Genomic DNA, 14,381 nt, shown 5'->3' on the forward strand with positions numbered 1-14,381 from the left:
CAGTACAGGCCACTCGGCACTGTGACAGTCATAACATCATGATTTTCAACCATTCCAAAAGGAAGATCCGATATTCTAATCATCAAATTCATCTTGAATTCTGAATTGATCTTAAATTGACCACTTCTTGATCCTTGTATCATATAAATAATGTTTCAAGCTACTTGTAAATAGGTAAAACCATCTTTAATCCCCAACTTTGATAAAATGCTTTTTTGGGCTATGGGCTGATTGGAACTCTTTTCATTACATATGTAGAGTATCCTTTAACTGTCCCACAAGGGGGGGGGGGGGGGGGGGGGGGGGGAACAGAACAGGACACAGGACAAGAACAGAAGCACACCATTTTTTTTTTTTACATATTTACATCATAGCAAATAGTTGCCAATTGGTACTGTTCAGTTATTAAAATTAAAGTACAGATAAGTTGCAAACCCAGAGCTAAAATGGATGGAAAAAGAGAGGACCCAAACACAGGACGGCTGAGAAAGTTTACATGTTTATTATAGTGGCTAGATGAAGTGAACATAAAAGGCTAAACTAAGCTGAACTTGAATGACTGAGCTGGATTGGAAACACACATTAGGAGTTGACGGTGACGAGACAAGAAACTGAGTGAAACTGAGGGCTTAAATAAACAGGACAATGATGATGGGAAACAGGTGAGGTCAATTTATTGACTTCCGTTAACAGTAGTTCCAAATCAAATCAAATCACAAAATACAATAACAAGCAAAATGGGATGGGTAAATAAAACTGCATTCAAATTCCTTATCAATAATGTCAACTCAAAACTCTCACCATAATGTCTGTCTGCATACCAGAGGTGCAAAGCATTGCATTTATAAGTCCAGATATATATAAGGAATACGATTTCCTGTGAATATTGTCTAATATATTTCGATTTCAGATGTTGTTTTTCTGCCACTGTTTGTTTGGTTCATTCCATCTATCTATCTTCACATCACACAGATCAAATAGATATGCCTGTCACCTTGGCTTATCTAAGAAATTAGTCAAACTATTAATTTAAATAAACTGTGTTCAGTTCCCGCAGTTCCTGTTATCTCCTTGCTTACATGTAGTTAGTGTAATGCTGTCAAGGTATTCATAAAAAAGATAAAGTTGTGTAAAAAGTTTTTATTAAATAACCACAAAAACATACAGTTATTCTATGGAATTTATTCATGTTTCGAAATACAACTGAAACATCCAAAAATATAGGAAAGAACAGTTAACTGCTGTATCAGATGTATTAACGTAAGAGGAAAAAAGTGAACTTCCAAATGGTACATCCATCGATGCAGGAATCTGAAGTCCAAGTGTGACATGCAAATTTATCCAAATAAATAAAAGGATCGGCAATTCCAAATATAACTTCCCATTCCAAGTTGGTGTTCCATGGAGCGCTGGCGCCCCCCTGAAACCTGCGGTACTGCAATGAAAATTGTAACTTTGAGGATTTTTCACAACAGAGCACTAAGTGATATGAAAGCAAAAAAAATGTACTGATAAAGCACCTCTAGATCTACTAGAATCCAAAAGATGAAATGTTTTTGAGATGTTTTGTAACAAATATAATTTTTTAAATTGTTGGAATTTCTTCCAGATGAGTGATATTCTCACCTTGCCGCCCCTTGTTAAGGTTAGGAATAAGGTTATGGTTAGGTTTAGCCATAAGGTTAGGTTTAGGCTTAGGGATAACGTTATGGTTATGGTTAGGGCTACGGTTATGGTTAGGCTTAGGGATAAGGTTAGGTTTAGGCCTGGAATACAGGGCTTGAACCCGGTGTGTACCATAAGAACGCGAGAATGTCACCTTTCGCATTCCTCAGGAACGCCGCAGAACGTGACAAAACAGGAGAGAAGCTCCAGAGAGGCATGTTCCATGTTAAAAGCTAAAATATAACAAAAAAAAATTATGCTACACAAAACAAAACCGTTCAATTGCCCAACCCTATCTGTCCCCTCAACGGTTGTATGTTTTCAATGTTTCCTTATTATTTTGTCATAAAAATAAATCAAACAAATAAATCAAGCTGCGTGACAGCACCTTGCGTTTACGCCGCACTGTGAGCTGCCCTAAATCTACATCCTTCACCCCCTTTTCAACTAGAATCCCACTTTAAAACTATTCCTGACTTCCCTCAGTGCACACTGTAAAGTCTAAACAGATACAATTAGCTTCTCCTGGTAAAAGGTCCTAGATTATTTTGTCAACATTTGGAAACATCCTCTATAGAGTTAACCCGTTTAATCTTTAAAACTTAGGCCTGGTTTCTTCGCCCCCTTTAACGGGTAGCGCATATCCAGCCTGAACACTGTGTTTGGGCAATTTACATAACATATAAATCCTGCAACCATTTCTAAAGTCCCTCTCATTACTTTTATGCTCCCATTATAACCTGTGTCTAACAAGCTTTTGATCTTCTTTGCAATGTAAACAACAAGCTGTCTCACTCTTGACATGTTTCCTATCAACTTATTCATGGCATGTCTATCTTTACAGCTTCTGCATCACCAGTTTCTACACAAAGACAAAGCAAACTGTGTTTCACCCCTACCCTAGAAATAAATCTATGTAATATCTGTATGTGTAAGCCTGCATTACAACCACTTATTCTAGAAATCAAAAAGAAATCAAACATTTTCTACTCCTAAAATCTTTGCTAGTCTTCCCCAAAGCATATCTTTTATTCAAAGTGTCCCGCAGTTTCCCTTTAAGTTTGGTATTCAGCTTATTATGAACACAGGCATTTTATCTTCTAAACAGGATTCAGTTAATCTTAATCCTTTAACTTAAACATGAAAATAACAACTTCTGCCTCAGTGTTACCATTTCAAATTAAACCTTAAATCCTCCCCTTTTGACACCTCCTATGTGTCACAAACTCAAGATGCTTCACCTGAGCTTAGGAAATGAAAAGAGAAAGGTTAGTCATATCATTTCTGAAAACACCTCAGCAATCCTCCTCTCAGGTATATCTGCTCCATCCCTGCAAACCTGTGTTTAAGGAATGAAATTTAATCATCATGTCAAATCTTTTCAACCTCCTGGCTCCATCCAGAGCCTGCATCCTTGGAACTTCGTAGAAACAAAACCTGTGTGTTAACCCGAACTTCACATTTCATACTGAGTTTTCCTTACTTATGATCCAATCTGTGTTATAAGAAAGAAAACTTAAAACAGAACAGTTATCAGTCATGTGTTTAACCTTAGTCCAGTCTTTATCTCAGTGTCCAGTCGGTCCAACTTTTAGTCCACATCGTCCATCCAGTCACCATCCATTTACACGCATTCATCCACACCAGGTATTGCTAATAGTGGAGATTCCCGCGCAAATAATCAGATTCTCCACCCTCAGCAACATGAGCTCATTCATTTGTTTTAATTTTTTTTTTAGGAAAATAGTTCTTTATGCTTTTGGACTGGATTGGCTCGCAGCAATCCTTTTAGACAGGAACTTACAACCTGATCAGGTTCCCACAGGTGGCCTTCTCCTCTGTCAGTTGTAATCTGGAAAGCCCACCTTATGTTTGTTCTCCCGGAAATTTTTACAGCGCTGTTATTCACTCTTGCAGGCCTGCTTAGAACAAAAGTGACAAAAAGAGAGCTGATTATTAGCTCATCAAAGCACAAAACAAAATCACCTGACAGGTTTTCTCTAAGTGCACTGTTACAAAAATAATGGGCCCCTCTTAGACATGTCCTTGTTTAATAAAACTCCCTCTATTAAAATAAGAAGAACACCCAAAGCAAACTGACCGAATCAACTCATCACTACAACAACAACCTCAAAAATCTTAAACACAGAAACTTTTGCTAATTAATCTATCAATATGTTGTTGGGATTAGAACTTCAGGGTCACAAAAGTTTTGCCCTACTCTTGGCTTAACTAATACTCACATAGTCTGAAATCTGAAATCAGACTTAAATCACTCCATCTGTTTATTTTCCCCACATCATATTTCAGTGGCCTCAGGTTCTTCAGCGTCCTGACAGTCTGAGGTCAACTGACATAATTTCACCGGCTCAATACACAGAAAATCTTGTTAAAAGCCACACAGTTTGCACACCATCATCCCTAAATTCTAAATTTCTTTTCTAAAAACTACTACACACTAAGCGATTTGGACAAGATGACAAACAGACTCACACGCTCAACATGCTGTCTAATCTTCATGAGCTCTCTTGTATTTCTAAGGTTAATGCATTTTCTGTTTGTGTGTGTGATTTTGTGTATGTTTCGTTTGTCAGTGTTTCAGACTCCTTCACAATTTTCCCACTTAAACAGTCAGTTTTCTCTTTCCCAAATTTGCTAACCCAAATTTTGATTCACCACATTAAATAACAGCATTCCTCTGTGTTCAGCCAGGAGTGAGAGCTCGCTGGTGAGGTTTAGTGACACATGGCGCTGTAAACACTTCAACCAGAAACTTGCCTGAACATTTCCAGTAATGGTAACCTCTAACTTTCTTCCGACCCCTGCATGGGTGTGATTTTGTATGTTTCGTTTGTCAGTGTTTCAGACTCCTTCACAATTTTCCCACTTAAGCAGTCAGTTTTCTTTCCCAAGGTTGCTAACCCAAATTTTGATTTCCCACCTTAAATAACGGCATTTCAGCCAGGAGTTAGAGCTTGCTTGGTAGGTTCAGGGACACATGGCGCTATCAACAATTCAGCCAGAAACTTGCCTGAACATTTCCAGTGATGTTAACCTATAACTTTCTTCCGACCGCTGCATGGGGAAAATTACTCCAGGTCTTTGCACCTACAAATAACAAAACTGAGACATTTTCATTATTATCATGAGTGCTTAAATGACCCACTTCTCTTTTTCCGGTCAGAAATACCAATATATGTCATATATGTAAGTGTAAGCGTGTTCTTCATTACATGTTATGTGTTCATATTAATGTTGAGTGTAAGCTGGTTCTTCATTGCATGTGTATTTTATAATCAGGTTTAATCAGAATCAGAATACTTTATTAATCCCGAAGGAAATTAGGGTTCATGCCTCTTTGCACTGAGCTGTGGATTCAAACTGTCTCACTTCTGATTCATTCCAAAAATAATTTCACATGTAACAATTTGTGTATGTGTGTTTTCTATTCAATCATGTAATTGTTAGTTCATGTATTTATTTTTCTCGGTCTTTCTCTTTTCTTTTTGTTTTTTTTTTTTTGTTTTTTTTTTTTTTTGATGTGGTGGACAATCCTAAACCTCCATGAGTTAGCTTCCATTTTCGATCCAATTATATCCTGTACTCTCGCACTCAAACTCGTCCGGGCTTGACCTCTGACTGGTCCCTGTCCCGCTTCTCACAGTGTCCTGTTTGGCCTTCAAATCTCCAGGAAACACAGGCTCAACTCAGCTGTTTCTTCTTCTCTGTTTCTTCTCTGTTAATCTTTCAGTCTTTTCTTCTAGGTTAACTCCCAGCATGGCAAATATCCAGTGCCTTCAAACAGTCATGTCACTTGTCAAGTTTCCAGCTTGTGATTCAAAGCTCATGTTCCCTCAGTGGTATTCATACATGCTGCTGCTTGACCCTTCAGTGTTATAGGTCAGTTGCACTGTCCTTTGCCTGCTGTTACCTCTTCAAGTCCACGGTGTTCTGTCTGTCTTCTGTCTTCATCAAGAGATCGACTGTCCTTTAAGCTTCTTCTCAGGGTGGGGACAGAATGAGAGGTCAAGCTGTAAAATGTTTAAGCCAAAGCCTGGCCTGTTTCTCATCCCAATTCTGTTAATCTATCCTTTTGCCGCTGTACTCGAGTTTTGAGGTTGAGAAGACTCCACCTGTATTGACGCACTAAAACATGTAATTAATAACATTTTATTACTTTTTCTTAAGACATTCAGTCTCTAATTCATCTGTTTTCATGTTGCAACGTCTCTCACACACACTTTTCTCTCAGACTTCCTCTTTCTTCCGCACTCTGCTATGAACCTACGTAGTGTTATTACTACTTATTTGTTATTTTGTACAAATCACACAGAATCACTCAAATCCAGTACTCACAACATTCACACACTTAGAATCACTCAAAATACGCTTTCCTAAGAATATTTTATCAAACATGCTGTTCAGAATCAGAAAGAGGAAGTAGACAATACCCAGTAACTGCATATGTCCTCTTAAAAGAGAAGAGAAATAAACACATATGGAACAATTCTCCCCATCTTAGATGAAATGTGACCTAAAATGTCAACTCTTGGCCTCCAGGGCATAAAACTTTGAACATAATCTTTTACTTTACCAGAACTATACCTAATCTAAATCCTGTCTCATTCACTGCTAAAGTTCTAGTTCAATGAACACATGTGTTGCAGTTTAAAATTAAAAGAGGAAGTAACTCACACCCAAGAACTGTGTGTGTGTTAATGTCTGTGTCCCTTCAAACGAAGAAAAGGTGAACATATATGGTGAGTTTTCCTCAATTCACACAAAATATGAGATTAAATATCCTATATGAGATTAAACACAATGAATGACCTCCAGGTCATAACCTTTGAACTTATAACTCTGATATAAGTCCACACAGTGCGCCGACTACGGAGAACCTGCAAGTTCAGTTTTTTTTAATTCTCTGCACAACTGAAAAACCGTTTCTGTCATTTATCTGCCCAAGAACTTCATCAAATGGACCTCGCCGGGTCCAGTAATCTTCAGCACATGTATATCACTGCAGCCAGTGATGATTTAAAAACAGTTTCTTGTCTCAGTGCACCCAGTATTAACTTATCAGATGGACCGCAGCCGATCCATCAATATCAGCACAATTATGTATCCCCATGTACACAACTTATTCTTCACTTGTATCACAGCACATCTAGTAAGATCATCAGAATTACTTCAACATGGTAAACATCGATTTTCCTTTAAAATCAATTTACCATTAGAACTCAAGATCACAACTGACTCGATTCTCTGAAATCCTGAGTCAGTTAGACACCTTGTCCAGCTCAAGGTTACTCCAAAATTACTCCTTTTACTCACAAATAAGTGTATCTCAAAATGATCCTCTGACCATTAGCTATTTCTGGTGGTGGTCAGAGGGCCCGGTGGCGCCTGTGTCCGGCAGCCTCGCCTCTGTCAGTGCGCCCCAGGGCAGCTGTGGCTACAATGTAGCTTGCCATCCCCAGTGTGTGAATGCGTGTGTGAATGGGTGAATGACTGAATGTAGTGTAAAGCGCTTTGGGGTCCTTAAGGACTAGAAAAGCGCTACACAAATGCAGGCCATTTACCATTTACCATTCTGAGGCCACAACTCTCAGCAGCGCCACCTGAGTATGGTCCTCTGACCACCTAATAAACGTCTTTACTAGGGAGGGAATTCTTCAATTCCGTGACTAAACACTTATTGAACCATAAACTGACCAATAAACTCTTATATTCTCTTATTCTTAGGCACACATTGGTCTCTTTTCTCTTTTATCATAACATCTCATGTTACTTTTATCTCAGTCGTTTTTTTAAATTTCATTATCCTTACTTCAAAGCTTCTCATTACTTCAAAGTTTCTCATTATTCTCAAGAATTTAGTTTTACCACTACTGAGACAATTTGATAGTTAAGATCATCACTCGGCGAACAGATAATTTAGAATTCATCCAATCTGCACAAATTTGCTTATTGAACAGGTTTGTGCCTACCTTTAAATCTTTTTAGACCGGTCTTCTGTTCGCCTCATATCAGATCCATCCTTCGGCAACATTTGTTCTCTCTGTTACATGGCGAACCGGGCGGAAACACCAAATATTAACCCCGATTCTTTTGTCCCCATGATAGAACAGAGAAAACCGACTCATAGTGTGTTAAAATATTGATATTTCTTTTTATTCAATCATCTTCCGGAAGAGAGAGACCCCTGCACAGCTCAGACGCCAGTTGCAAGAGCTCTAACATTAGAATCATAAACTGTGCTTCATATAGGTGTTATTTTGATACTTTACACGTCACACAGTTTCAAACATTGCTTATATGGAAAGTTCCTCTTTTCTGTGTCTTATCTATTAATATGCCTGTGCACCAAAACTTCCTGTTTTTCAGTCTGGCTGAGCACTTAGTTTGTGAGTCAAAACTGGCCTTGCTCTACAAGCCTTCATTATTAAAGTACATAAAACAATCTACTGAGCAGATACACATTAAAAAATATTTATTTTTCTCAACACGAGCGATGCAGGCAGGAGGACTCTTTACACTGTGACTGACTAATCAATCTCTTCATCATGACTTCTGGTGTCATGGTTTTAAACCTGCGGAGTGGAGAAAGGAACCTGAAAGAAGCTTCCTGCAAGTATCTGATGTGTCTTTAACCTCCTAAGACCGGAACTCTTCCACGGCATGCATTTTTAATTTCTCTTTGATATCTGGGCTGATTGGGACCTAATGAATGTAAAAACAAAGAATTACCAGATTTTTTTTTTTTACCTAATTTTTCTTTCTAAGAAAAATGAGATCCACATATGAGGATATTCGTTTAAAATTTTGATAGAACAGTAGCAGTATAATGTCCTTGTAAGTGGATATCAGGCCCTTGTAGAGCAAAATTGAGCATTTTGGTCTAAATAACTCAAAATGTGATGTCCACATATGTGGACGTCAGGTCCTAGGAGGTTAAAGAACAAAATCCTCCTTCTCCTCACAGATACTCCCTCCTTAACCACTTTCTTAAACTAGCTAACAGGTGGAACAACACCACTGCGTACCAAAGCTTATAAAATTAACCACACAGCAGACACTCTTGGTACGTTAGCTGTGTGGAATCTAGTTTTTCTTGCATTAATACACATACCGAAGTAATTGCCATGAGAAAGGTTAACTGATGATTTTATGCTAAAGTTAAGAACCTTTTGTTCACACTGGCAAGTGTTCAATTTGACCATACCATGCCAGTTTATTAATAAAGTACTTTTAAAAACACCAGCAGGGCTGACAAAAGTGCAGCACAATAAAACAAAAAATAATGATCTATATCAGATTTTTAGGCCTGATGCCATTTCTGACACAACCACAAAGTCTCCTCCTGAGATTCAGCCGGTGAGCTTCCACTTGGTAGGCAAATGTGTAAATAACTATATTCAGGGGCGTTTTTAGCCCATTTTGGGGGGTGCTTCCCAAAAGGAACAAAGCACCCCCAAAGATTTCTTACTTTTTTGACAATATTTGGTGTTTGTATCATACACTACAAAAAATATTGAAAGCATACAGTACTTGGTTGAGATGTAATATTTTAGCAACAAAAGTATAGATACCCCCCCTCCCAAAATGGTTTGTTCCAGCTCGCCTCTCCCATACTCTGGCTCTGGTGCCCTTTGTGCCAGAGCAATGGTGGCTGAGATGCAGCGGAGCGGAGGTGGAGTGTCTGGCTTAAAACAGGACATATTAGCTGCATTTAACCTTCAGTTACTCTTTATTCAAGCCTTATTCATTCAAGCTTGATAAGCTGTTGATAGAATTAATTTAATATTACTTTCTAGTATCAACTGATGTTTGCTGGAGCCACAGCTGTGAAAGCTGCTGGTCATTATGTCGATTTGGATATGTGGTGAGAGGGAAACATGAAGGTGATACAAATCATACGTATATACCAACAAGACAGTGTACATCACTGTCACAACAGCGTTTGTTTTAGTTCAAAGGCTTTATGGTTTTACCTGATGGTGTAGTTGGCCGATTTTTTGTCAGTTCAGCATTATACATAATGTTTAACCCGAGTGACCACCCGGTCAGCTGTTGGTAACAGGCATCTCCGAAAACATCAGAGCACTTATGCAAATATGGGATGTCTTGATAAATCGAGCAGATATTAGAAGTTCACACAGCACCATTCTCGCATGAAAATATCCTTAAAGTTTATTTTGTGACCCAGAAAGAGTAATATTTCAAACTCCACCACTCTGTGTTCCTCTGCCACTGCCTTGTTTGAGTTTTGGACGAAATGGATTCTGGGATATTGCATTTCGTCATTTCGAGCTGATTGGAGACAAAAACGGCCAATCAGATTTTTTTGCATCCAAGTCTGTGATTGGCTGGTTTTGTGGCACAAATATAACAGTGTACAGAAAGAGTTGAGCGCGCACGGGCAGAAATGAAAGCCAGTCTCTTCCTGAAGACAGAAGACAGACAGAGCAACACCGTGGACTTCAAGAATTAACAGCAGGCAAAAGACAGAAGGACTGACCTAAAATTCTGAAGGGTCCAGCAGCATGTACGAATACCATCGTTGATGGAAACATGCGGTCATAATCACAAGCTAGTACTCAGGGCCTTCAAGTTACACACTATGAAAGACAGAAACAAGTTTAATATTCAGAAACCTAAAGTATGTATCAGCAGCAGAATGGAGCTAAAAATAAATGTTTGTTTCAGTTCTATGAAGCTTTGAGTATTTTGGATTAGTAGCACTGCTGTGTTTGTTGCATCATATCGTTGTAATTGTTTATATGCTTTATATATTCTGAGCTAAGTTGATCTATAGTGTTACATCATATTCTATAAGGATGTTATGTGTTTGTAGACTTTCTGCCCAGTTTGACCCATTTAGCAGAAGTCAGCCTGTTTAAGGCTCTGATATCTATTCTGTATGACTTAAAGCAGTTATGACATGGTCTGATTTTCTCACCCAATAAAGGAATATTTCATATATCAGTCTACTCTTCATTTTATCTGAAACACATTGAGCCAGATTTAGTAATGCCAACATATTAAACAAACAATATTTGTCTCTTATATATAATACATCTATATATACACTGTCACAGATACTTGAGTGTCTTTGAGTGAAGATTTAAGGTGATAGGAAATATAAATAACTGCAACTTGAATCTTTACTGAAGCTCAGTATTTGACAGAGTTTAAATTTACTGCTGTAATAACTAACAATGATTAATATAATAATAACTTTAATATTGGTCATATTATATTTACATTACCAAAGTGAGATGACTTTAGTCTCATGACCAACATTAGCTAATTGTTATTTCTAATCTTAAAATGACTGTTCAGTACAGAAATGAAGCCCAATCATCATGTTTTTACAGTCCTGTGTTCTCAGCCTCAGATACTTATCAAATCAAACAAAGCTCATAGAAAAACAAAAACATGAAGAAAAACATTTCTACTTCATTTCTGTCAAACAATGCTGTATAAAAATGACAAATACTCTTGGTAAGATTTTTGCAGTGTGGTGAGGCTGCACAGGGCTATGGGAACCCAGACCTGTCTGTCCAATTCAGAGGGCAATTTGTCACTCTATGTACACCTGGCCCATCATTTTGGCCTGTAAATGGTAAATGGCCTGTATTTGTATAGCGCTTTACTTGGTCCTTAAAGACTCCAAAGCGCTTTGCACATTCAGTCATCCACACATTCACACACCAGTGATGGCAGCTACATTGTAGCTACAGCTGCCCTGGGGCGCACTGACAGAGGTGAGGCTGCCGGACACTGGCGCCACCGGGCCCTCTGATCACCACCAGTAGGCAACGAGTGAAGTGTCTTGCCCAAGGACACAACAACCAAGACTGTCCGAGTCAGGCCTCGAACCAGCAACCTTCCGATTACAAGATGAACTGCCAACTCTTGAGCCACGATTGCCTCACTTTCGGGCAGGCTCTCAAGACCTGGTAACCCAGGGGACCTGCTGGCCACCTCCACCCACTGGCTTCGCTCATGAAGATGCAGGCTATAGCTACCTGTATTTCCCTGCCCTTGTTCTGATTGGCACGCCACCGCCGCAGGCTATGCCAGTTCCAGCTCTGGCTGGATGACCAAATTGCCTGATGAGGGTGCCGGTCGGCCCCGTTGCACTGTTGGCCCCAGGGGCAACCCAACTCCTACAAAACGGTCAGGACAGCCACCATAAGAGGTGGCGAGCTGCCTATGCAGGCGATTTGTAAGCAGTAGGGAGCCCAGAGCTGTCAAGCCTCAGTCTACTTCTGAGGTTCCAGCATGAGGCCCAGGGGATCTCAGGCCCCAGCTGGAGGCCTTCTGCAAACGTAACTTCAGCATGCAAGGGAAATCAGGAGGCATGCAGCTGGGACTCATCTGCCATACGGCCGCCCCCCTTCCTCCTGAAATTTCCTTGGGCTCGGCCACCAGTCCCCCTTCCCTGTCTGCGAACAGTGAGGGGAGGCTGCTCAGCTGTGGGAAGGAACCCTTGGGTAGCATCCCTAACTCGATTTGGATGTTAAGAGGAGGACGACGTCAGTCCTCTCTTTCAAAATGAGAGCTGTCTTGAGGAAAGCCTCTGCCTAGACCTCAGGGACAGATTCTGGCCAGGAATCATTTTTGGTGTGATGCAGGGCTTTGAATGTAGACATGACAACACCAGCTTGACAATAGAACATTGAAACACATACATATGAAAGACTGGGGGGAGACAGAACAAAAGTAGAGACACATGGGAACAGATAAGGGAGATGAAAGTTTTTCTCTGTATCTATTATTGTGCAATCTACTGTACAATATAAAGCGCCTTGAAGCGACATTTGTTGTGATTTGGCGCTATATAAATAAAATTGAATTGAAGGTCATAACTAAATGTTAAACAGAGAAGAAGATAAACTTACATAGGGTAACATATAAAGGAAAAAGGGCAATATGTGAATATTACTTTAGCTGTGGACTGTGAAGACAAACAAAGGCTCTCTTAAACAGCCAGATCCAAAGTGTGATGAAATAAATGTCATCATATCTTCCTGTTTCTTAACAAGGGATTTATTTTGAAAGAATAGTAGAAGAAAGTCTTTTTTTTTTAAAAAACACAGACATTACACATTTTCATTTAAATGGTTAATGCAGCCTTTGCTTTTTTACTACATGTGTTGCATGCATTATGATCCCTCAATACAATCATATTCTGGTTAAAACTGCATTCAAAACTATTCAGCCAATATTTCAGCTTATATGACTGAAACATTTTTAAATGATGAGCTTCCAACAATGAGTGAAACAGTAAAAGCATGTAGAGAGTTTAGAAAAATCTCATTAAGAATGAAATCAAACATTTGGTTTCATTTTAATGAGCTCAGACTTGTTGAAAATGCAGAGGAGCTGGTTGTGAACTGAGCTTCAGAGAAACACAACATACTGAGATTCACTGTGAAGCTTTGAGTGGAAAAAGACAGAAAAACAACATGTGGATCCTGGAATAATGGGAGCTTCAGTCTTTAAAGGACTGAAGAGGAAGAAGTTTACAAGTAATCATTTAGAAGAGTTTCAAACATCAACTGATTGAATCCATGAATCTGAAAATGTGTTTCTGAGTGAAAGAGACAGACATGTACAGACTGAACAATCTGTTCAACAGTCAGTGTTTCTCTAACAGGAGACACTCTTTATACTCCACTCAGCACAGGGACACTGAGGAACCAGGCCAGAGTCTAAACCCAGGATAAAGAGGTTCAGTGAATGTGGTGTTGAAGGTGTGGAGGTGGATCAGAGTGTCAGAGGAGACTCTGTAGAAGGACAGAGTGCCAGCAGGACAGTCCACATACACTGCTGCTCTGTTAGAGACAGAGGAGGAGGAGACAAATGTTTCTCTGTTATTGTGCCACACAGAACGAGGACCATCATCAAAGCAGTCCAGGCTCCAGGACTGATCATTGTGTCCAAACCTACAGTCATCACTGCCTCCTTTCCTTCTGATTCTTCTGTAACTCACTGATATATAAACCCTTCCTCTCCACGCAACCTCCCAGTAACAGCGACGAGTGAGACCATTTCTACACTGCAGCTGAGGAACATCAAATCTGTCTGGATGATCAGGATATGACTGAACCTTCTCCACATGCGTCACCTTCCTGTTGCTGTCAGACAGTTGGAGGTTTGTGTGTACTGTGTTTGTGTTGATTGTGAGTTGGCAGGAATCTGATGGAGAGAACAAACACAATCCAGCTGCAGTTATTGATCCATCATCTGTTCATTGATTGACACTTTGATGATGACTCCTGACATCAGCGATGTGAATGATGAAGATGGTTGAATGTGTGCTGTTTGTTTTCATGAATCCCATTAAAAACACACTTACACTTCCTCAGACCTGGTCTCAACCATCGGACTCCAGCAGGCTCCACCCTGAAAGGAGGAGGGGGGTCAGAGCAGCACAGTCAGCATGCACACATGGACATTACATGGCTCTCATACACATACTGTTAGACACTGATAAAGGAACTGTTCCTCCTAGTTTAGTACAAGAACTGGAAGCTATTAGCCTAGCTTGATCAAAACATTAAAAATAAATTAGATAATGTTTTATTCAAGCGAACTATGGTAGAACTTGACAGCAAAGAGGTGAATTACAAGTGTTATTTTGTGTTTAATTAAGTATAACTAGTTAGTTCCAAATCCCTTCTCTCTTTATTATTCAGCCTGAA

The 14,381-nt window shown here is 39.5% G+C and overlaps 1 protein-coding gene and 1 pseudogene across 1 annotated transcript in view; one reads left to right on the top strand and one right to left on the bottom strand.

The window, feature by feature from the left end:
* Positions 1–14,381, top strand: part of LOC148098023 (uncharacterized) — a 206,070-nt pseudogene that overhangs the window by 23,711 nt on the left and 167,978 nt on the right.
* The window catches only part of LOC118456101 (uncharacterized), a 33,409-nt gene continuing 32,000 nt past the window's right edge, over positions 12,973–14,381 (bottom strand). The window contains exons 12-13 of the mRNA XM_087830766.1: positions 14,036–14,082; positions 12,973–13,875 (exon numbers count right to left, since the gene is read on the bottom strand). Coding sequence (XP_087686892.1) covers positions 13,355–13,875; positions 14,036–14,082 — 568 coding nt within the window. The 3' untranslated portion in view covers positions 12,973–13,354. The remainder of the gene's footprint in view (positions 13,876–14,035; positions 14,083–14,381) is intronic.

This window comes from Neolamprologus brichardi, chromosome 17, assembly GCF_056152115.1.
Source record: "Neolamprologus brichardi isolate AB-2024 chromosome 17, ASM5615211v1, whole genome shotgun sequence".
NCBI lineage: Eukaryota > Metazoa > Chordata > Actinopteri > Cichliformes > Cichlidae > Neolamprologus > Neolamprologus brichardi.